This window comes from Ursus arctos, unplaced genomic scaffold (assembly GCF_023065955.2).
Source record: "Ursus arctos isolate Adak ecotype North America unplaced genomic scaffold, UrsArc2.0 scaffold_5, whole genome shotgun sequence".
Classification (NCBI taxonomy): Eukaryota; Metazoa; Chordata; class Mammalia; order Carnivora; family Ursidae; genus Ursus; species Ursus arctos.
This window is the reverse complement of record NW_026623067.1, coordinates 70,351,769-70,377,302: the sequence shown is the minus strand read 5'-3', so window position 1 is coordinate 70,377,302 and position 25,534 is coordinate 70,351,769. Positions and strand designations below refer to the sequence as shown.

The 25,534-nt window shown below is 38.2% G+C and overlaps 1 protein-coding gene across 50 annotated transcripts in view; it reads left to right on the top strand.

The window, feature by feature from the left end:
- Positions 1-19,380, top strand: part of MEF2C (myocyte enhancer factor 2C) — a 169,565-nt gene extending 150,185 nt beyond the window's left edge. For 28 of the 50 annotated variants that reach the window (XM_044384036.3, XM_048221154.2, XM_044384035.3 and 25 more), the window contains 4 exons: positions 5,688-5,860; positions 8,301-8,430; positions 9,033-9,168; positions 14,619-19,380. In XM_044384036.3, the coding sequence (XP_044239971.1) occupies positions 5,688-5,860; positions 8,301-8,430; positions 9,033-9,168; positions 14,619-14,940 (761 nt within the window). In that variant the 3' untranslated portion in view covers positions 14,941-19,380. The remainder of the gene's footprint in view (positions 1-5,687; positions 5,861-8,300; positions 8,431-9,032; positions 9,169-14,618) is intronic. The other 22 variants (XM_048221175.2, XM_048221181.2, XM_044384041.3 and 19 more) reach the window with 1 other exon arrangement.
- The last annotated feature ends 6,154 nt before the right edge of the window (positions 19,381-25,534 follow it).

Here is a 25,534-nt window from a genome sequence, read left to right as displayed (position 1 = left end):
GCACTGCTATCCTTCAAAGCACGGACTCTGGACACACGACTGGGTTCAAATCATGGCTCCACCAGTTGGTAGCAGTTTTACCATCCTTCCACCGCTCTTTTTTCTGGGATATCATGCAGCCCATCTTTTGGTGGAAAGTTCTGTATGAGTAAATTATCATTGAGATGTATAGAGACAACCTGTGGCAGTAAGCATAAGCACTCGTCAGTGTAAAAGAAAAGATCCAGTGCTTCTGAGTTTTCCTTTTCATCAGGGAAAATTTCTACTTTATTTGATTCTACCACTTGCAGTTAGCTAAGGTAATGTGCTGTGAAATGATTAACAGGTGCAACAAGTGAAAAAGCAGCTTCAATTATCTCTCTCTAAACAAATTTAGTAGTTGGGCACTTGCGTGATTTCCTGACTTTAATATTATATGGTTGATGAGCAGTTTGTCTCAATGGTGTACTTGGTCATCAGTGTGTAATCATTATCTAAAATAAGAAATGTTCTCAAGTAGCACATAGAGGAGAGACCCTCGATATTTGAAATTAGCAAGTTACATATTACATTTTCAGTTCTCATCTCACATTCCCTCAGGAACTTAACTTTTAGTGCCATTCCTGAAGAATTCCTAATTTTTCCAGCATCGTCTGTGTATCTGTTTTGCAAGCGTCTGAAACACTTAAAGAGCTAGTCCTCTGTGTGTATCACTGCGTCTAATTGCAGCAGGAGAGAAGGAAATATGCTCAAGGTGGCTTGAGTTGTCTGAAAGGTGGTCCGAACTCTCATGAAAGAGTTGCCGTGTTAATTGATTCTTTAAAAATGAATTTGAATTAAGCAGGAGAGCAGGGTGCCTGGGTGACTCAGTCAGTTAAGGGTCTGCCTCCAGTTCAGGTCATGATCCCAGGGTCCTGGGATCCAGCCCTGCCTCTGGCTTCCCGCTCAGCAGGGAGTCTGCTTCTCCATCTCCCTCTGCCCCTCTCTTCCCACCCCGGCTTGTGCTCCCTCTCTCAAATAAATAAATAAAATCTTAAAAACAAAGAAACAAACAAAAAACACAGGACAGCAAACCCTGCTAGACCAAACACTCAAGCATATCCAGAGGACTGTGAGCTTGCCTGTGGACACTGGAAATTAGGTGAAATAGAGGGGGTCAGACTATGCGCAGTTCTGAGAGCCAAGCAGGGCACCGACCGCACCGTGTTAAGTATGGTCTGTAAAGTAACATAACAGTAGCCACACTTTAGAAAGATTTTTAGAGAAAATTTTGAGACTGTACATTACATTTATTATCACACATGTGCACAAAAGTTTGCATACAACTTTAAGGAGCTCACAAGCGTTGTGAAGCCCGTCTTAAGGTGCGGTGAAGAACCCTTCAGCTGGAGACCAGGGACCCTGATAAAAGACCTAGTCAAATGGCGATGAAAACCTTACCTAGGATGGTGGCAGTGGAGATGGAGAGAGGCATTTCTAAAGAAAACAAGATTTGGTATCTGACTGGATAGGGAGCTGGAAGAGGAAGCTGGAATGGTCAAAGATGACAATTTGGGAGACTGAAGAAAAAATTTTGCCAGTGAAAAAATCAGCCTTGGTTCATAAAGACTAGTATCTGTTTTGTGCTTATTAGTTTTGTATGCTTGTATTTATCATTGAAATTCCTGGAGGAAAAAGTGAAGAGATTCATGTCTAAATATCCAAGTAAGAGAAAGTTTTAGAACTTAGGGCTCAGAGAGAGCTACATGCTCAATTGAGCTCTGTGAGACAAGGCAAAATGTCCTCCTGACAACATCGTAAGCCAGGAATATGTTCTTTGAATTTACAACTTCTTAAAATAGGAGTCAATAAAAAAAAAAAAAAAAAAAAAGCAGCAAGTGTTTTCAAGTTAACTGGAGAGAAAAAAATTTTTTTCTCCTAACACCACATTTCAAGTTTTGTATATTTACACTAGTTTTAATATGAATGTTTAGAAACTTGTAACCAGTCGAGGTCGATTCTGTTATCCTTCATACAAATTATATTGTGAATGCTCAAATTGTCTATTTTACGTGAAACAATATTTTTAATCAAATCAAACTATAAAACGAACTGACTCTAAAGTCGGCCTGTTCTTCATTTTCTTATAATCTGTAATCAGGAAATCCATTCGCTCATGCTTTATAATTTTTGCGCTTTTAAGTGGTCAGAGGTCGGTGACATCTGCCTACAGTCACATCTGCATTGATCATTGTCCAGGCGGACAGTGACTTTACAACATAGCATGAGGAGAGGTTGAATGGGTATATCCGAAGGTTATTGAGAGGTAGCATTTCCCACCTCCCTGACCCCTGACTTTGAATGAGACCATTCTCTTTGGTGAATTTATCTTAAGGTAGGACAACAGCCTCCACGCAGGCCACAGCATTCTCAGTGAGGAGGAGGCCCGCGGTTTCCAAGCCAGTTTAAATGCAGGCTCTTCTGAGCAGTAAACCACACGCATGTATTCATCATTGATTTTCAAATGATAGGTTTCTATATCGCTGGTTTAGGATCCACAGTCTTGCATTCCTGAATCTATATTATGCCAAAAGAATAACAACTTGGTGGCTGGAAACAGAAATGGTGATTATACAGCTCCAAAATGCTAGCTGGCACAATATGCTAAAAACAGCAGAAATTCACCGGTAAAAGGCAGAATTTATTTGTTCTTAAAAATAACTTTCTGCTCTAAAAATATGAATTTAAGAAGTGTCATCGTGGTTCAAAATACTTTATATTCAATATGTAAACACCTTAAAATATGTGACTAATCTTCTAAAATGGCATAATTTCCAAATAACAGGAAATATTCCAAGAGAAAAATAGAAAGCTTTTCAATTTTTTATTTTTATTTATTTATTTATTTATTTTTTAGTTTTGAGGCATTTATTGGATGAAAAACTATAATGTATGTTTACTGGGTTTTTTTTTTTCCTGCTGCCCTAAATCATTGTTTAATAACTGTGGGCAGAAAGATGTAGGCTTTTGTTGGAATTTCTCAGAGTTTACTGTAGAAAATTTTTTTTTTAATTTTCAAAAAAAAAAAAACCTTTTCTCAGAGCATCCGTGAAGCATTTCCATTTTCGCACACTGGCCCAGTGCTTGTCATATCACAGGACAACACATTTCACAAAGTGGTTTTACTTCCTTTTAGCAAAATAACTCCTCCATGCAAACCAGTATTGGCATCTACCAAGCCAGGGTTTTAGTTTCTTCTGATCTATTCAAGCTTCATTGCACTGCTTAACTGACTTTTTCCCCCCCTTCTTTTGAAATTACCCACCTAATTTTCCATTTAATTGTTTATTTAAACCAGATCTCACGCAGGCTTAAGAGATAAGTGACATATGTATTGAGTATACCAGACTGAACTTCAGCTGACAGGAAAGTATAGGGCAAATTTTGTCTTGGTTTTCTCAGTCTCTTTTTATCCAGTAGAATCTATTAATTAAAACTAGAGCCTTAAGATATTCACAAGAATGATTCAGTTAAGACACATTAAATATAAACTCTATTTTATCAAGCATTTTTGTAAGTAAGCATATTCTTTGTATCTCTCCTGGTGATACTAGGTAAATGTATTTGTTTCATATAATAACTTTTGCCACCAAAAACTGTCCAAATTAACTGGAAAAGAAAATTTTGGCTTTTGACATATTTAGCCAGCTGTAGAGAATTTAGCTACTTTCAATGAAGTTTTATTATAGAAGAGTAATTTATATTCAAATACAACCAACATTTCCTAAGAAACTACTGTGTCCTTGACACATGTTTTGGGGTTTGGGGCAGGGGGGCTTCGTTTGTTTTTATTTTTCCCCCAGTAACTTGGAGAATTTTACGGATGACCCAATTGACAGATTTAATCTTGTAGTTATTTGTTATATATTCAGCCTGTTTATTCATGCATAAAATGAGACAGGTAAATGAATGGGATATGAAGAACAAATGTGCTCTACACAGTTCGCCTCAAATGTATTTTAATTCAAAAGATGTTTCCATAAATATTTCCTGAAATATGCCTGTGCTTTGCCTTCCCACTCCCTCCTGGTCTCTAGCTCAGGCCATCACCATAGTTTCCGGACTGCTTCATAATCCCAGACCTTCCAAATTACAGGATATCCCGATGCCAGTGTATCTCTCTGTCCACTTAGAGGCCTGTGTTCCGGCTCTGCTCTGCGACCATCATGGGTCTGCATTTCCACCATTTAAATCCAAGATCTGTCAGCCTGGAAGTCAAGATCTCCATGTCCTTCCAAGGTCTTCTACACTCTTCTCTTTTCATGAGTTCCCTTCTAGCCAGTTTGCTCATGGTGTTCCTGACTGTGCTCTGTAAATTCCTACCTCAGCCCTTTCCCCGAGCCCCGTCACAAGCCAGCATGTCTTACTATCTCTTCTCTTTTTTCAAGGCCCACATCAATTGCTGCCTCTTAGGTGAATCTTCATTGGATAATCTCTTCCCTCCTAGGAACTCAGTAACACTTAATCTGGATGGCACCTCTCTGTGAGCACCTCTCCCTAGGCTGCCTTGTCCTAGTTTGGACATTTCACACATGTGTGTATTAGATTACCACAAAGAAATTGCAGGGCCTTTGAGGACTGGGGCCACGTCCTTGCCTCCCCACAGGGTAACACACAGTATCATTCGTCCTGGGGTAATAGACACTTGTGTTTTAGGATAATGATAATGATGACCGACCGTAACAGCGAGGTTTGACTGTCTCCTTTAGAGAGCTTCAGAAAACAACTGTCTAGGATTGTCACATTGGCTAGTGGGTCTCTATTCCCCTCCAATGAGAGGCAGTGGATAAAGCCAGCAGATGACGTCTGGCTCAGCTGAGCTTGCATCAACTCCCTCCATAGCTCTTCCCATCATGGAGCAGTATATTTTGAATTATGAGAAATGGCATCCTTCAGATATCCAGTTCTGTTCATAGGGGGTTGAACATCAGATACCTATGAAAACCCTTTCAGTGTCCACATTAGATCACTATTCTTGCGCCTTGGTGAATCAGTATATCAGTGGAGGCATCATGCCTTCATTTCAGCTCCTAAGAAGGAGTCCTGCTTTTTGAAATTCTTCATGAGCAGGAGAGCAAGCTTTCAGGGTCACACACTGAACTTGGGAGGAGGGCAAACCAGACATAAGAAAACCATAAGGAGTAACCACTCCAAGGCAAGGGGAACTCAACAGCAAACTGTGGAAGAGGTTACTCCTCCTGCGTGTCCTAGAAATTATAGTCTTACTGGTGTGCCCTTTCTTCACTTAAGGACAGGCGGACGCACAAAGTAAAACCCAAACCATTGAACTGAAAGAGTGAGTCATGCCAGCCAGACCTCTGCCAAGCTAGTCAATTAAAGTGCAGGACCGATTCTGTGCTTTTAGACCCTGAACAACAGTCTGACTTTCTTCCTGAATTTTTTTCATAGAAAAGAAGTATATGTTGATTTCTGAGCAAGTTGGTATATATTAGCTCTTCTCATTAAATATTTTTCATCTTCCTTCAGAGAATATTTAAAAACTAACTGATCAGGTTACTCTCCACATGGAGGCTGTTAGTCATCCTACAGACTTTGTTGTATGTCTTACCCTGTTAAGCTTTTATTTTTAATCTCACATAGCGTATTCTCTAGAAACATACTTGAGTCTGGATTTCTTCCTGAATGCTTTCATCGTTTTGTGTTAACAGGGAACGGATATGGCAATCCCCGAAACTCACCAGGTCTGCTGGTCTCACCTGGTAACTTGAACAAGAATATGCAAGCAAAATCTCCTCCCCCCATGAATTTAGGGATGAATAACCGTAAACCAGATCTCCGAGTTCTTATTCCACCAGGCAGCAAGAATACGATGCCATCAGTGGTAATGCGAAACTACATTTTAAATAAATGTTGATAATGTTTTGTATATGTTTTGCTGTTTTTGTATTTTTCTAACATTTTGAATTATTTAGGTTCTCCCAGAAAATTAACTTATCAGTGCTATTGGAGGAGCCCTGTTTGTATTTAGCCATTATTTCTGGTAACTGGTTCACATTTCCCTTTTCCATGTAAAAACAAAACAAAACCAAAAACAACATCCAATAAACCCTCCTATAAAACTGATGTTCTGGGGCAAAAAAAAAAAAAAGCATTTCCTTTTTTTAAGGCCTCTAATTTATAATTAGAAAAAAAATCATTACTTATTACTCTGTTGGGGTACATACAGTTTGACCAAAGGTAGACTCAAAGTCACAGAATAGGGAATTTCAGAGCAGATTTTTGTAATATTGAACTAGTTATGTCCTCAAGGTGCTGACAACCAAAAATCCTTTCCATAATTTCTAAATGAATGTTCTCCTGTTAATCGGCCATTCTTTTCTTAGGTATTTTACAATGATTAATATATGACATGCCTGTGCGTTGCCTCAATTCGTCTTTCCATATATATGCTTCATGCAAATAACTACCTCTTAAAAGCAAATTGTTTTAAAATCCTAGGGCATTCCGAGAACAAAGGTTATATTTTACATCCAAAAAAAAATTGGCATTTTAAGAAAAAATAAATAAATAATTAAGAAGTATAAATAATATCCCTGGACTCTATCATTTTTCTTTCTCCTGGGTCCACAGGGCTAAGACGAAGATAATAACTGTGGGACCAAATTCAACAACAAAGAGACTTACATCAGTGTTCTCCAAATTAGCTTTGCTTAAGAGCGAGAACATTTAAAACCAAGATTCAGTAGACAAATTTAGATCATTCTGCAAACACATTTCTTTTTTTTCTTTCTGTGCTCTGTGGCAAGCTTCAGGGTAAAACAGTCCTGCAAGCTGATTAGTTTATTATGGCACAGTGCAGATTAATTTTGAATATCAACCAAAAAAAAATATCACATAATATGCAACGTTCCCTTCGGAAAAGACTGGGTCTAATAAATAAAACCTCCCACAGGGCCATAGCCAAGCAGTGTGGGCCATGCATGGCAGGCTGTCTCTATCAGCAGATTTATTCCAAGTTCTTAAAACTGATGCTCTCCCAGGGATCCTGTGAGTGGTGTAGAGCCTCTCACCAGCAACCAGGTGCAGCGCCCCCCCTCCTCTGGCAAGTGGGGTTTCAAAAGTACGATCTTTTTTTTTTTTTTTTTCAAAACGTGGTGCTGAAATAATGAAGGTTGAGACACTGACCTGTGCAGAAAACTGGATAGATTGTCTTCACATTTGAGACAAACAGCTCATTAAGGGAAACAAAGAATGTCTTTGTAAGGAGTTATCTGTAGAGTCTGGGTTTTAAAATTGTTTAAACTGTTGTGTCTATCAGAAGATGCTTTGCCTTTTGTTGGAAAGATTTTGCCCAATTATAAATATTTACAGACACTAATTAATAAAACTCCTTCCCCATGCTCTCAGTCTGAGGATGTCGACCTGCTTTTGGTAAGTAGTAAGAGTACGTCCCTTAAACTGCACATGCAGAGGAGAAACCCAAGGTGACTTTTAGGTGGTGTGGCTCTAGTAAAACGGGAAGATTTCAGAAGCTACCATAGTGTGTCCACATTAATCATATTTAAATGCCATTAATTTCAAGTACCACACACAGGTGAAAAGAATATCAGGTTATTTATTTTTCTGTCTCAACCTTTGCACGTGAAGACCATGTTTTCAGTTTATTTTAGGGCTTAATTTATAGTAAAATTCTAACAAAAATAATTTCCTTAGTTATTTAAACCATGAAGGTACTTATTTTTCTAAGAATTAAAAGTCTCATGATCTTGAAATATATGGGAATCTTTAATCTTCTTGCTGTAAGGAGTTAAATATACATGTTAGCTGCTTTGCCATCTAGTTCTGAAGGAAGTTTAGAAGAATCTGAAAAAAGTGGTCAGAGCACCACCTGCTGGCCAGAGTATAGCATGAAATTCTGCCCATCTGCTCTGCTGTATATAGAACTGAGCACAAAAACCATCATGGTTGATTTTAATTTTTTTTTAATTTGCATTTGAATAAAAACTGAAACAATGGAGTACAGTATACATATTTCATCAGTTTTCAACATAGTCTGTTTTTACCCATTATAAAGCTTATGGTACTTGTTACTAGTTCAGTTGCCTAGGAGATACTGATGTAATGGGTTACTATGGCAACAACTGGTCTCTTGAAGGATTGTAAATGATAGGGTTGGCAGAGTTCATAGAGACACATGTTAAATGATTAATTTCATGAGATTTGTACCAAGTTATTTCTTTATATGCAAAACTAATACTGAAATCTAATATTTTTAACTTTTAAAAATTCTATCAGTAATGTCTCTTTATTTACTTTAAAAGAATCAAAGGATAAATAACTCCCAGTCTGCTCAGTCATTGGCTACCCCAGTGGTTTCCGTAGCAACTCCTACTTTACCAGGACAAGGGATGGGAGGATATCCATCAGCCATTTCAACAACATATGGTACCGGTGAGTAGCTTTGCCATGTTCAAATAGTACATTAAATACTTTTTATTAAAAAGCAAGATTTAAAAAAGGTATTATTACCTTCTAGTCTATTAGGAAACTTCATTTAGAACCTGTGGTGTCCAGAGACTATACCATTATCTATGTGTTATTAAGACAAAGTGAATATCCATATTTTTCTTCCTTAAGTGACTGAAAGTTTTATTAACCCAACCTGAATTCAATATAAAAGACTAATTTCAAGGAAAATGAGCCATTATTTCTTTGATGTAATAGAAAGCTCACTTTCTCAGGATTGTTTAAAAAACATTTCTAGATCATCAAATACATATATACTGAAATGCCAGATTGTAGTTCTATTAACTAAACTTGCAAGCTGTACTACTTCGAAGCTTTCATGGAATCCCTATTTTTTGGCATACGCTACATCTCTTTTAAATTAAAATTTCTCCTGATGCTTTATCTCCTTCTCCCCCCAGAATATGAAAATTTATGATAATCATTAAATGATATTAATAGAATATTTTTCAATGGGAAATGTTTATTTACCATTCGATAATTTTCAAATTAAGTATTTTCCCTTATTATTTGATTTGTTGGTCTAGAGTACTCTCTGAGTAGTGCAGACCTGTCATCTCTGTCTGGGTTCAACACCGCCAGCGCTCTTCATCTTGGGTCAGTAACTGGCTGGCAACAGCAACACCTACATAACATGCCGCCGTCCGCCCTCAGTCAGCTGGGGTAAGCAATATTATTTCTTTTGTAAAACACTTTGAGAATGCATTTTTGGATGACAAAAGCAGTCTCTAAATACTGTGCGCTAGTGTCCCATTAAAGGATGTAAAATTCTGCTTTATCAGAATGTGAAAGTAATTATCAGATCAGTATCTTCGAAGTCAGTTAAATATTACTTTCCAATTTTTTAAGAGGAGGGGTGCTCTGTGAAAATGAGGTCAATTATTTCTCTATTGTTTTAGGCTATATTGGTTTCCACTTCGGTCAATGAAAAACTTTCATTTATTTAACTTTTCATATAGCTCACATGAGAGATAAGAAGGCACTTATAAGTTCTTTAAATTTTTGAGATATTTCTGAATCCTTTTCACTCAGCATACACCATATAGTTCATGCTAACCTTAACCTAGTACTTACAGGATCTACTATTCTATTGATTTCATGTATTTATAATGTACTCATCACATATAGTTATATATTTATAGATATTGTACAAATATAAATATATGTGTATATATACATACACTAATTACCTAAATTTGGGTATAAAAATAATTTTGTTGTTTTCTGAAATCAGAATATGTGTATTTCTGCCCCCTTGTGGTAATTTTGAGAAATGTCTTTATCATAGAAATGACTCCTGTCATTTATCTATGGAAATGTTCAAACCTTTAAAAAGCCCCGAATTCATAATTCACCCTATTTGTAAAACAGATAGGTTTTTTTTTTAAGTTTAAAACGTGAATCAAAGATCTGAGTTTAACTAAAAACTCCGTAACTGCAATTAACCTTCAGAAGAAAATATTAGGAAGGTATAAAATATTGAAAGATAAGAGTTTATATTTTAGAAACATTCTATATATCTACCTCACTTTTACTTTTCTGGTGAGCCATTTGGTTAGAATAGTTAGCTAGCTCTATACTTCTGTTTCTAAAGAGATAATGAAAATAAAACACTGATTAGAATAAAAAATCACTGACTGACATCACAACTTCATCTGTTACCCTCCCTGCCCTCCTAGCTTTCTTGTGGAATTGATTTCACATAGATTAGTGCTCTAGTAATGGAGTCTTCCCCCATTCACTGTTTGCTTATGTGCTGACGAATCATTATTGTTGAAACTCTACCCTTTCATGTAAGCAATAAAAGAAACTCACATGACATTGTTGCTGTGCTTTCTTAAAAGATTGTTAACTTTGAAGATATATTAAATATTGATCAGCAACAGAGTTTCTCCTTTTAGGACATTTAAATTTTCTCAGAATTGTTAACTATGCAAGTAGACATTTCTTGAAATAATGTTTTAAGGTAATTATCACTAAGTACACGAGACCATCCAGGCAATCTTGAAATACATACATGCAGCACTGCACCGCTAAGGCTAAGCAGTGAATCCACTGTACGTGCTTCTTGGCAAAGATAAAGGCAGCGGTTCACTTCTCATTTTTCACAAAATTCATCCACTAGGGGACTAGATTTCCTTAGAAATTATCAATGTCAAAAGCCATATTATTTTCTCTGAATGTGGCTTTCTTTTGTTTTTAGTAACACCTGACAATTTGCATTTTATATATAAATTTATGTATTCCAACTCTACTGTGATCTTAAAAGTCCCTTCTATTACATGGGAAGAATCTACCTCTCTGCTGCCCTTAATAAAGTCTTCAGTAAATGAGAAAGGAGAGAACTGGCCTAGAGAGGAACCAAATTACAACAGCCAAGGATGAAGCATTTTGTTTAGTTCCGGTTTCTTTCAACAACAGTTCGCGTGGTGCATGATTTGATTCTGAACTTAGTCTATGAGTTTTTATTGCACTAAATCACTTCCCTTATCCCTCAAATAGATAGCATACCCCTTCCAGTCCTTCTAATTTTGGCCAGCCTGCCTGCCTTCCTTCCTTCCTTCCTCTCTCTCTCTCTCTCTCTCTCTCACACACACACACATACACAGGATAGCTTTTTCAAAAGGAGGTTCCTTCAGATGAGCTAGCCCATGTTCACACAATTAAATGTTAAACTATTTTTTAAAATCCCAAGTTGTAATATTTATGTAAAATAAATTAAATGAGGTGCCTTAGTTCCTTACAGTGTGAATTAATTTTTAAAAAATCAGTATTCTTTTAGGCTACAGTATCCTCATGTTCTTGTGTGGTGGGTTCACATTCCTTTGTATAGATACAGTGTTCAGAGTAGAGTAAAATATATTTTAGTTCCTCCAAAACGGATATTCCCAGCAGCCCAAGATGGTCATCACAGTTCTTTCCCAAAATTAAGAGTATAAAAGAGCTCTTCATGTTATGTTGATGGAAATACCTTTAATTCTTTGAAGGTGTACTTTTAACTCTGTGCAGTATTTGATTTTATCTAACCAAGTCAGCTAAATGACATACAATGATTTGATGCAGGATGCAGGGATGACTTGGCAGAAGGAACTTTGCCATCAAAGGTTAGGGACAGTCATTTGACTCTAAATTTTTGAGAAAATGACCCTCAAATTTTTAAGCGTTTTTCTCATATCACCTTAAAAAAAGGGCAGCCTGTTTTCTGGAAGTATTTCTATACACCATCTTTGTTGATGTGGGTGTTTAAAGACAACTTTTAAAAGGTTAAGTTAAATATAGTTTGATAGTCTAATTTCCAGGCGGAGGCAGTAAGAAATTTGAATAAAACTATCCAGTCATGTTTCATTTCTGAGCAATTATGGGGAAGGGTAGGTGTTTTCCCAGTTGGAAGGCATCTGTAGTACATGAAAACTTGCTGTAGGATTTGATATGGGCAACTTGCATATCTGGCTTCTGTCTCCCCACCCACCTCTTTCTCACCCACACACATGGAGCATTTCACAATTATCTGTGTCTATAAAAATTTTGTTCTCAAGAACAAGCAGACCAACATGCTTGTATCTGAATCTAGCATGTATACAGCTAAGTGACTTTTAATGCTTTTTCTTTTCAAGATAAGAGTTTGATAACAGAGACTAGCCAATTACATTTCATTCTATTTGGAATCCTCTCCCACACTATAACGAGGCTGAACCTCAGTCATCACGTACATTTTGTTACTGTGGATTTCGTGTCCCCAGAACTACTCAAAATGCTTCATAGATGCTTTCAGGGTCGAATGAAATGCCACCAAAAAGCAAACGTAGCAGCTAGCCTGTTTGTTTATAGGAAGGGATGAACAGTAAGTGTTAGATCTCTTATGGGGAAGAGATGCAGCAAAACCTGTACAAGCCAGGTCGTAATGGGAGACACAGGAAATACGTAGATGATGCAGCTTCTAAAAGCTGTGTTAAAGAAACAGCATTTTAATCATACTGTGTTTTGCTTAATTGATCCACATTAACTCTTATACTAGTCCAACTCACCAATTTTTTTTTCTAATTGTCCATATCTCCCCGCCTGTGAAGAAGCAATCTAAATGTCAAAGGGTAGTCAAAAGTATTTGTTGATACGCCACTTTGTTTTCAGACGCCTAACTGACGTTCGTTATTAAAGAGTTGTGTGCTTCGTAGTAGTAGCATTTAATTAAATTTTAGTGAAATAGTCGTTCTTATCCAGAGCCAGGAAAATTCTTTCTTCCAGAAATCAAAAGATGATTTCCTCTGACTCTCAAAATGAATCATTAAGTAACTTTGAACCAAGATAAAATAGTCCACCACTATGGATCCTTTTGAAATACAGGTGTTTCCCCCCACCCCATCTTAATATCTTCTTATTTAAAGATTATTTAATTAAACTCTTAGAAAAGTAATAAACTCATATAGACTGTAAAATAAAAACTACAAATAAATCATGACAAGTATAAACAGGTGATTGAAAATCATATGTACTCAATGGGGTAACTTGATATAAATGCTAAGACTGTTTTGATTCTAGAACATAAAAGCCGGAGAAAGAAAGGCTTATTAGGGAAACAAATAATTCTCCTTTAGGTCACTGTAGACATTAGCTCATCTATTAATAAGAGAAGGAAAGTAGTTCTTTGCCAGTAGGTGGTGCTTTTGTATAAAACATCACTCAAAGATAAACTCATTTTGACTAATCTTATATCTCTATACATCTTGAACCCGAATTGCATCTCCCAAAAAGCCAGCCCCAAGTTATTCCACTTTTTCCTCTGAAATATATACCCATTTTGTCACTGCTCGTAATGACTTCTTAGCGTCACCTAATTCTCTCCCTTTGAAAGTCACATAATCACATCCATGCGTAGGTAGGCTCACTTCCCTTTGTCTAGAACGGGTGTATCTGTATGGATTATTCTGCACTGTGACTGGTCACTAGGAGAGAGATCTCTCTTGACACTGTGGGCCAGTGATGCTGACTCTAGCCACGGATGTCAGTGCGATCAGAGTGCAAGAGCAGTACGAGCATCTTCAGATTGATGTTGGCTGTGTCCTTCCGGTTTATCCTGATCAAAGTCATTGCCACTGCCAGTCAACACCTAAGGGCTTAATGCTTTTCCCTCCAGAGTTTCAAGTATCCAAATTCTTCCACATTTTGGAAGAAGGGAAAGTTATACTCTCCTGGGATAGATGAGGATTAAGGCTTATAAAAGCAATAAAATCACACTAGATCCTTCTTTACAACAGCCTTCCTTACACAAATCCAGGTTCCTCAACTCATGCCAATTACAACTACAGGCTGAGTGATATCCTACTACGTACCCCAGCAGGGAGAGACTAGCAGCGATAAAGTGAAGGTGCTTGTGGAAAATAGACACTACTTGCATCCCACGTAACTGAGAAAGGATGAACAAAGTCCAGCTATTGACCAGGGTTAGTGGGGTAGGAAGTCTATGTGTTTTTAAGCCAACACGAAACTTTTCTGCAGCTAATTTTCAGCCTCCTTCCCCATCTTTTCCCCCTCCAAGCTTTTCACCAGATAGTTAAATGTAGCATTTTATGGATTTATTCGTTTGAAATTTGAACTCTCTTCACTCTCTCTGAAGACTGTACAACCTCATGTGTATGTGCTTGTTACGTGGAGGGAAGCGTTTATATCCATCACAAGCTTTTTACGATAATTTCCACACACATGCATTAGTAAATCAAAGACGTCTCATGCAAAAGCTAAATGTTGTATCTTAAATCTTAGATTATATTTTGGAACTAGTCTAGGGAGAAATTCCATGGACACAGAAAGTGCTTTTTCCAGCATGTCATGTTAAGCCTCTCTGAGCCGGTAACCTGTATGTGTAGGGAGCCTGTCGGAGACTAGAGGTACGATTCACGAGGCCTGGCCCCGTTAAATAGTGTAATTACTCCCAGGCATCCTCAATGGCTCTGAGAAGGTGCTGCCCCCCCCCACCCCGTGCTTCCGAGCACGCTCTCCTCCCTGTGGGCATGCTCCGGTGTCTATGCGAGTCTTGAAGCTGATGTTTGATGTAATTGTGAGTTCCTGGGGGCTCCAGGCCTCCTCCATCTGTAACTGGGTTTCCTTTCCTCCTACAGAGCTTGCACTAGCACTCATTTATCTCAGAGTTCAAATCTCTCCCTGCCTTCTACTCAAAGCCTCAACATCAAGTCAGAACCTGTTTCTCCTCCTAGAGACCGTACCACCACCCCTTCGAGATACCCACAACACACGCGCCACGAGGCGGGGAGATCTCCTGTTGACAGCTTGAGCAGCTGTAGCAGTTCCTACGACGGGAGCGACCGAGAGGACCACCGGAATGAGTTCCACTCCCCCATTGGACTCACCAGACCTTCGCCGGACGAAAGGGAAAGTCCCTCAGTCAAGCGCATGCGACTCTCTGAAGGATGGGCAACATGATCAGATTATTACTTAATAGTTTTTTTTTCTTGCAGTGTGTGTGTGTGCTATACCTTAATGGGGAAGGGGGGTCGATATGCATTATATGTGCTGTGTGTGGAAAAAAAAAAAAAGTCAGGTACTCTGTTTTGTAAAAGTACTTTTAAATTGCCTCAGTGATACAGTATAAAGATAAACAGAAATGCTGAGATAAGCTTAGCACTTGAGTTGTACAACAGAACACTTGTACAAAATAGATTTTAAGGCTAACTTCTTTTCACTGTTGTGCTCCTTTGCAAAATGTATGTTACAATAGATAGTGTCATGTTGCAGGTTCAACGTTATTTACATGTAAATAGACAAAAGGAAACATTTGCCAAAAGCGGCAGATCTTTACTGAAAGAGAGAGCAGCTGTTATGCAACATATAGAAAAATGTATAGATGTTTTGGACAGACCCGGCAAAGGGTGGCCATTGGTAAATGTTAGGAACACACCAGGTCACCTGACATCCCGAGAACGCGCTCACAAACCTGCACGCATATCATTGGCGTATGGCACTCATTAAAAAGGATCAACGACCATTAAAAGAGGACCATACCTATTTAAAAAAAAAATGTGGAGTTTGAGGGCTAACGTATTTAATTAAATAAATAAATAAATCTGGGTCTGCATCTCTTATTAAATAAAAATATAAAAATATGTACATTACATTTTGCTTATTTTCATATAAAAGGTAAGACAGAGTTTGCAAAGCATTTGTGGCTTTTTGTAGTTTACTTAAGCCAAAATGTGTTTTTTTCCCCCTTGATAGCTTCGCTAATATTTTAAACAGTCCTGTAAAAAACCAAAAAGGACTTTTTGTATAGAAAGCACTACCCTAAGCCATGAGGAACTCCATGCTTTGCTAACCAAGATAACTGTTTTCTCTTTGTAGAAGTTTTGTTTTTGAAATGTGTATTTCTAATTATATAAAATATTAAGAATCTTTTAAAAAATCTGTGAAATTAACATGCTTGTGTATAGCTTTCTAATATATATAATATTATGGTAATAGCAGAAGTTTTGTTATCTTAATAGCGGGAGGGGGGTATATTTGTGCAGTTGCACATTTGAGTAACTATTTTCTTTCTGTTTTCTTTTACTCTGCATACATTTTATAAGTTCAAGGTCAGCTGTCAAAAGGATAACCTGTGGGATTAGAACATATCACATTGCAACACCCTAAATTGTTTTTAATACATTAGCAATCTATTGGGTCAACTAACATCCATTGTATATACTAATGAGTTTCTTTCATGCTATTTTTTGTTTTTGTCTTTGCATTATTATCAAATGCAGGGCCCCTTTCTGATCTCACCATTTCACCACGCATCTTGGAATTCAGTAAGTGCATACCCTAACTTGCCCGTATCCTATATTATCTGGTTGGTTTTCAGCCTAGAATTTGAGACACTTTTTAGAAACATGCCCAGAATAGAGAAGCTGTGTTGGGGCACATGTCCTGCAAATATGGCCCTAGAAATCAGTGATATGGCGTTTACTCAACGCACAAGTTATAAATTCCCACAGAAGAAAAATGTGAAAGACTGGGTGCTAGACAAGAAGGAAGCAGGTAAAGGGATAGTTGCTTCGTCATCCATTTTTAATTATTTTAACTGACCCTCAACAATCTTGTCAGCAATATAGGACTGTTGAACAATCCCGGTGTGTCAGGACCCCCAAATGTCACTTCTGCATAAAGCATGTATGTCATCTATTTTTTTCTTCAATAAAGAGATTTAATAGCCATTTCAAGAAATCCCATTAAAGAACCTCTCTATGTCCCTTTTTTTAAATTTTTCAAAAAATAACGATGACTCTTGTCTAATATTCGTCTATAAAGGATTAATTTTCAGACCCTTTAAAAAGTGAGTGCCATAAAAAAAAAAGTTGATATATATTGTTTAAAAGAGATTTCAATCTAGGAATGATTTTCCTTCTCTTGGAATGTGAAGATCTGTCGATTCATCTCCACTCATGTGCATTGACATACACAGCAACGAAGATCCAGACAGTAAGATCAACACTGCTGTAGCACGCCTAGGACATGTCTTATCCATCCTTTTCTTTCACTTGCATAGTTGCTATGTGTTTCTCACTGTAAAAGGCTGCCGCTGGGTGGCAAAAGCCAAGAGACCTTACTAACTAGGCTGTATTTTCTTAACTTGATCTGAAATCCACGATTGGACCACATCACACCTTTGGTTGTATCCGTATAGGATGCTAGCCTGCCTTGTACGAACGTTTTATATACTAAAAACAAAACAAAAAAAATCTTTCAACCTTTTCATATATCCCACTACTCAAGGTATCCATGCAACATGAAAGAAAATCATTTATGCAGAGGAAAAACAGAATCATCCCTGAAAACACACGCGTGCGTGCGCTCGCACACACACACACACACACACACACACACACACACACACATATATTTACGCACATGTGGGGGGAAATCTAAGAAAGTCATTTTCCTCACCATAGACTTGATCCCATCCTTAAAACCATCCTTATAACTTGATGTGTATAAAATATGCAAACATGTCACAAATGTTCTTTGTCATTTCAAAACACTTTATCAATATCAGCAGAAATTTACCAGTGGGTGGGAAAGGGTCATTATGTGAAAATATGAAAAAATAGCCATATTAATTTTTTACCTGCAATTTGCCTCAGCAACAAAGAGAAAAGTGAATTTATAATGCTGAAGATAAAGTAAGCTGAAGTACCAGCAGAAGCCTTGGCTATTTATAGCAGTTCTGACAATAGTTTTATAAGAACATGAAAAGAACAGAATCACTTGAAAATGGATGCCAGTCATCTCTTGTTCCCACTACTGAATTCATATAAAGTGGTAGCAAGATAGCGGAGGGATAATCTGAGAATTTTTTTAAGATGATTTAATGAGAAAAAGCACAATTTTGATTGTGATGAGTCACTTTCTGTAAACAATCACTGTCTATCTTTACCCTTCTACCTTATCTGTAATTTACCATTTATTGTATTCGCAAAGCTAGTATGGTTTTGGGTTTTTATCACAGTAAATCCTTTGTATTCAGGAGTTTAGGGCAGAGCCCTGAGGGAGTATGATTTTACATAACCCATCCTAGAGTAACATTTTAGGCAACATTCTTCATTGCAAGTAAAAGAACCATAAGTAGCATTTTACACAGCTACAAATATTGTTATAGCTAATCCTGTCTTAACAAATTTTTGGTAATATTAAGCTTAAATACTGGTAACACTGATGCAATATAGGGAAGCTGCACAGCGTGTATATTGTATGCATTGGTGAGTGGAAGGCTGTTCATTTCAACCTTTTTTAAAATTGTGTTTTTTAGTAAAATGGCTTATTTTTTTCCCAAAGGTGGAATTTAGCATTTTGTAATGATGAATATGAAAATACCTATCACCCTCAGATCATTTTAAGGTTGACTAAAGTGAGAAAAAAAAAAGAATTCCAATACATTTTTTAAAAGAATGTCTGCCCTCTCACACTTTCGATGTATTTGTTTTTCTTACATACCCATCTTTTAATTTAGATCTAGCGGGTTTTTTTGCCCCCTTTATGCTTTTGTTTGTTTTTCCAGAGGGTAAATGCTTTGTAGTTTCTTTCTTTAAAAAAAAAAAAAATTTTTTTAAAGACGCAGCCACTTGAACCCTCAATAAAGGCTGTTGCCTCAGCATGGCACACTTCATCTGTTCCCATTTGTGCCATCTGCTGTGATGTCGTCACTTACATGGCGTTAATTTCCTGCCACTACAGATCTTTTGAAGATTGATGGAATACTGGTGTCTGTTAGAATGCTTCAGACTACAGATGTAATTAAAGGCTTTTCTTAATATGTTTTAACCAAAGATGTGGAGCAATCCAAGCCACATATCTTCTACATTCAATTTGTCCATTTTGGTTATTTTCATAATCGGGTATTGCATTTTGCCTTCCCTAGTCATACCTCAAATTGATTCATACCTCAGTTTAATTCCGAGAGGTCAGCTAAGTCATGGATTCTGTCGTGGTTTGAATGCAGTACCAGTGTTCTCTCGTAGACCCGGGTCACTGTAGGCATAGGACTTGGATTGCTTCCGATGGTTTGCTGTATCATTTTTCTTCTTTTTCTTTTTCTGGGGACTTGTTTCCATTACATGACAGTAATTAAAATAGCTTGTAAATGAGGGCATACAAGCATTTGCAACAAATATTCAAATAGAGGCTCACAGCGGCATAAGCTGGACTTTGTCGCCACTAGATGACAAGATGTTATAACTAAGTTAAACCACATCTGTGTATCTCAAGGGACTTCATTCAGCTGTCTGTAGTGAATAAAAGTGGGGAATTTTCAAAAGTTTCTCCTGCTGGAAATAAGGTATAATTTGTATTTTGCAGACAATTCAGTAAAGTTACTGGCTTTCTTAGTGATGCAGTGTCTGTGGTGCGTTTTTTTAATTAATGTTTTGCTGTTCAAATTTTTCCATTGAATAGTGTTTGTTAAAAGCAGCTTCTCTCACAAGTACAAGTGAGCATTCTGAGTTTCCAGCTCAAAATACTTTTACAAAAGGGGGATATATGTGTTTGGGAGGGAAGAAAGGTGTAAATTGGATTTCTTTTTTGGGGGTGATATATGTACTCAGCCAGTGGGAGCAGGTCAAGGTTCTTATCAAGTGGTTCAACTTCTTTATCAAAGTAGTTGCATGAAGATCTTGGATAACTCGCTTAAACACAGAGAATTTTCCAAAAGTCATTTTGAAAAGCACTACCATACAGTGAGTTAAATTATTTTTGAACTAAAATGTGTAGATAGTATTTTCAGATTTTTTTATTTTTTCTTCATCAAAATAGTTTCTTTAACCAAAAAAAAAAAACCAAACAAACAAAAAAACAAAACAAAACACATGGGCTTTTATCTAAATACTTGAAAAAATCAGTAAATTCCTACGTTTTTAGAAACTAAAAAATATATGTATTACCAAAATCCAATGATAACTTCCAAAGGGAATGTCCTTAGAAGGAGCAACATAAAGACTAATTTAGGAACTGAAAAGGAAAACAAGAAGGCACTCTCCAGCCACCTGGAGAACTTGGACTAGTGCACGAGGTGATTCCTGCTCTGATGGAAAAAAGAATGCAGCTTGGGGAAACATTGTGCGTGGCTTCAAGTTGACAGCGCTCTTCTCTCTGTTTTAATTCATTGTCAGCAAACATTTATTAAGCATTTATTATGTGTAATTCATATGGTGGATCCTGGGATGAATGAAGACACAGCCCTTGCTTTTAAGAAACTTATAAACAGGGGCGCCTGGGTGGCTCAGTCGTTAAACGTCTGCCTTCGGCTCAGGGCATGATCCCGGCGTTATGGGATCGAGCCCCACATCAGGCTCCTCTGCTTGGAGCCTGCTTCTTCCTCTCCTACTCCCCCTGCTTGTGTTCCCTCTCTCACTGGCGGTCTCTCTCTCTGTCAAATTAATAAATAAAGTCTTTTAAAAAAAGAGAGAGAGACTTATAAACAAATAGGAGATTAAAAGACTAATAGGAAGTAGAAACTGTTCTCAGGGACTTCTGCAAAGTGCAAGGAGGAAGCCACTTCAGAGATCGTTGGAGCAGAGTGGGGCATGGACACTTGCTACTCTGCCCAGCAGAGGCAGCCTTGGACTTGTCTTTGGAGGGTGGTGGGTAGGATGCAGAAAGGCCCAGGTTTATGAGGGCAGGACTGATTAGTGGGTGTGTGACCTCTGCAGTCCACGTGGCCCCACACTTAGTTTCATGTTCTACTGTCACCCATCTTGGTAATTTCATCTTTGTGTCTGTTTTGTAAGTGAAGTCTGTGTGTGAGCAGAGGAGATACACAAAAAGAAGTGGAAAGCTTTGGTTTTTAGTAACTTTAAAGGCATCTTTGCTTCTTTATTGAAAAAGGGACATTTTCATTTCACACTGAGCCCCACAACTTATGCCTAGTTCTGGATGAGGGCATTCTACAAGGAGAAAATAATAGGTATCAAGGTACAGAGATGGGAAAACGAGAGAAAAATTTACAGGAATGGTGGCCCATCCTGTTTAGATAAAGTATAGCCCCGCGTAGGTGCTGGAGAAGGTCATCAAGAGGACATGACTGCCAGCTGACCTGCAAGCTGGACCCAGACAGTTGGAGCCTCCTCACCTCTGTCTGTAGAAGGTACACTCTGCCCCACCACCATTCCCACAGGGAGAGCCATTTTCAAGGATGCAACCTTGAGAAAGCGATGTGTTGTTGAGGCCAGCTGGATGGTATATATGACTGAACCCAGTAAAGGCCTCGATATAAACGTAAGAGTCTGGCAGGCTGGTGTGGAGATTTCCTAGTCTTGTAGCCACCAAAGACCAGGCTCACATATAAGTTCCCTGGCTTCTGAAGCCTGCCACCTGCTGATCTGGAGTGATCTGCCTCTTTCTTCGGTCTCTCCTTGCCTCCCCGTATAGCAGCCAGTTTCAGATTTCACCCAGGAAGCTCCCAAGCTTTTGAACCAACAGCCAGAGGAGCAGAAAGAGACACGACTGGAAGAGTTGGCTGGGATCTGATTATATAAAGAACTCTGGGGTTTAAGCAATTAAACGAAAGATTTAGAAGAGATGGAACTGTCAAAATTCAGCAAGTGATGAGATTAATGGCAGGAGTGATGATAGAATTGTTAAAGTTTGCAGTTTTAAGCTTAAATGGTTAGGATCATAGTAATGTCCAGATAGGAAATGGAGAGGAGCTTACTGCTATGTGAGGAAGGTAACTAAGTCACTTTTCAGCTTGACGTATATATCCCAGTAGAATATGAGAACGTCGTTAATGTGGACTTGAACTCAGGATACCAGTTAATGCTGAAGATAAAGCTTTGGATGTTATTAACAGGGAGGTAGTAGTGAACACCATGACCATGAAATGAACTTGTCAAGGGTGAGGGAAGAAGTAGGCTTAGAAGGGAATGTTGAAGAGGGGAGACCTACAGAGAAGGAAGGACCTGTGAAGAAGTCAAGGATATTCAGACAGAAGGAAAAACCAAAGTGTGCTGTCAAGGCAAAGACAAGATTTCAAGGTAAAAAAAAAAAAAAAAATCAACAGGTGTCCAATGTTTTATTGGGGTCACAAAGAAGGAAAATGGAAAAAGGGACTTAGGCGTTGGGTGTTATCTGAGAATCATTTCAATAAAATGGTGTGGGGGAGAGAGGTTATCTAGCAGATGTGAAATTTCAGGCAGCAAGTGTGAACAAATCTTTCACAATGTTTGTGATTAGAAAAAGAGAGCTGGCGTGAGGGGCCAGCAGAGTCTAGGATAAAGGGGAAGGTTGTGAAAAGGCCAGGTGGTACCTGAGCATGTTTGGGGCGGGGTGGGGGGGGACCTAAGGGAGCAGAACGCAGACGTGAACCATCGTAACCAAAAGCCAGAGGATTACATTTTGCGCCCCTAGGCCCAATTCCTATGTGGTTCCTTCATTCCAGAGATGTTTGGGAGTCTCAGATAAGTAGTTATTGAATCTGGTAAAGGAAAAATATTCTCACAGAGTATCCGAGCTTTCATTTTGAGAATTTTTAAGTCCTTTTTCCATTTTGTGTGCATATTCCTATGGCATCCTTCCTGTACCCACCCTGACAGATGAACTTCAAAGCAGGATTCGGTGATGAAAGCGGAAAGCCAGGCTGGCTTCCCTATGGTTGTTTCCCTTGAATTCCCGCTGCTTCTACTTCCTGAGAGCAAATGTCTCTATCAGCAAAAATACAGCTCTTCCCTTCACCTCACCTCTCCCAGGCAGAGGTTACAGTTAGGAAAACACATAGGAAATATTCAAAGTGTCTGGCCCCAGAGTAGTTCCTGCTTTTAGCGGCAGCCGCTTGACCAGCTCAGAATTGAGGAAACTGTCCTGAAATTGTCCTGAAATTCTCAACCCCAGCAGCCAACTTCTACTCTAGGCCGAATGAAAAGGACAATCACCGTTGGAATCTGGTAACCCGTGCAAGAGCCAGGCAGAAAGAGGAAACTTGAACTACCAGCGGGGCAACTCCACACTGAGCAGAAAGTAAAGAAAGCCCTTGACCCAGCACTCGGCCACCAGAAATGCTGGGTCTGTGTTCATTCCTTGCCCCTGCCCTCCCTCCTTAAAGAGAGCACCGGTGGGGGGAAGGTCGCAGTGACCCCAGGCAACCCAAGAAAACAGAAGCTGAAGCTGGTGTGGGAGGGAAGGCAAGCTGCTAACACATATTGAGTACCTTTCTGCCCTGGGCTTGACCGATGTGATCTGCCTGCTTAAAGACACAAGGTGTAATTTTTCCAGAGGTCATCCAGTGTCTTGGTGGAGAATCAGACCAGCTTTATCCCTCCCAAGCTAAGAAGCATTTGTCAAGTTACCTAAGTATCCATTTTCTCACCTATCACTAAACTCACAGGGTTGCTCTGAAGCCCAATTAAGATGTTTATAGTTGCTAACCACTGAAAAGATCAGAATCCCTACTCCCCCACAAGTTACTCAAAATAAACATGACTCTGCTCTCTAAAATAATGGTAAAAGAAGGTAACAAAGTTCTGATTTTTCCTATGATGACTACAATGTGCTTTTATATTTCTTAACAACATCACATTCTTTCCCAAAAGGCAATGCGGTATGCTCCTACTTTGCTGATGCCCAAAGAACAGGTTCTATTTACAAACAAAGCCGCGCTCTGCAGTATTCATCCTAAAGCTTCCCACCAGTGGTGCTATATATATCAGCACAGAGACACTTTTCTAGAAGCAGTAGTTATAGAAAGAGACTAAGTCCTCGAGCATTTATTCCATAAATATTCAATACGGTATAGGCTTGCTTCTCTTTACAAATAAGAACGCTGCTTGAGCAAACCTGTTTCTATTCAAAAGTTTATATGTGCAATAGCTATGAGTAAAATATTGAGAAGGTGGCCATTCATAAAGGAACTTTTAAACAATTTGTGATATATCAACACAATGAAATACTATGCAACAGTTTAAAAGAAACAAAACAAAACACCCTCTATGTACTGACACAAATTTTCCGGAATATATTCTTAGATAAAAAAGCAATAATAGAACAGTGTACATAGTATGCTATCTTTCAGGTAAAAATGTAGGTGGCAAAAACAATGATTGTTCTTATAATTGCATAAAGAAACACAGGAAGCATATGCAAAGAACCCAACAAAGTTACCAAGATAATGAGGGCTTGGGGAGAGGGGTGAACAAGATGGGAGCAAGACTTGACAGAATGTACTTATTAATATTATTTTGATTCTTGAACTATAGGAATATGCTTACTTACTCAAAAGAAGAAAGTTTTAGTTTAGAAAAAAAGCCTTCCAAACAAATATAAACACCAACAGAACACTTTTAGAATTCTCTCCTACAGCTACAAAAGCTTGTGGGAGATGGCCATGCACAGAGCAAATCTCAGGACAGGTGAGCTTGCCTTTAGGATTCTGCAACTGTCCTCTTCGGCAGATGACAGGAACGAAACCTTAAGATTAGGACTTTGCTTCTCTTACCGACCACACTAGTCAGGCAAAAAGCCTTACTAAAGCAAGCAGTTTCCCATAGTTAAATCACAAATATCCTCTTCTAACAATATTTGGATTTTCTCTGCCATTTTCCAAGTCATTGCCTACCTTTATTTTAATTCATTCCATAATATTTAAATCACTCTTCCTATTAAAAATCTGTATATCCTACTGAGCCATCTAATTTTAAGACTGAAAAATCTAGAGATCTTGACGGGATTTCTTGAACTGACAGCTGCCTCATTCATTGGAAGCTGTTCCCACGTGTGAACAACCCAGTTGTAGCACCGGAACACAGAAAACATGTTCTCCTAACCAACTGCTGTGTCCGTAGCAACCAGTTGAAATGGCGTGGAGGGCGTATCATTCTGGGGTAGTTTCTAATTGATCAGCTACATTTCCAAGTAAGATTTGGAAGGCTCGAAACAATATAACTTTTTCTCAATTCCCTACCTTCTTGTTCTCTGCATTTACTATTAACCTGGTTTATGTTCTTTGCATGAACAAAATTCTACCATTGAAACATGTTAAAGAAATGGCTTGGCCAAGTCAAAAAACATGTTCTCTATTTCAGAGTTCTACTGACAATAAAGGATAATATTTTCTGCTACCTCTCCCCCTAAACTCTCACTGAGTGATGTCCTAACTTTGAGTCCTTTGAGGTCAATTATTAAGAAGGGATTCAGAAAAAATGGTTTACTTCTTCCACACAGTGCATCCTCTCCAGAATTCTCTTTAAAGATACTGACAACCGTGTGAGAACATATACCACAGCCCTTGAAAGTTCACCTACCTTAATAAAGCCCGGTTTTCTTCCTGCCTTTAACGATGTGTTTTGTAAAATCTGGGAATAGAAGAGAAAGTTACTGTGAAATATAGAATCAAGAAATATGAGACAGAATGCACTGAATGTGTCTGCCTATAGAAAATTATATATGGCTAGTTAGATAAACCAGAATATAACCAACGTTGGTGTTAATTGTGTTAATAATTATTAAAACATTACTTCTTAAAATGTGTGCAAGGATTATGTCGAGCACAGAAGATGGC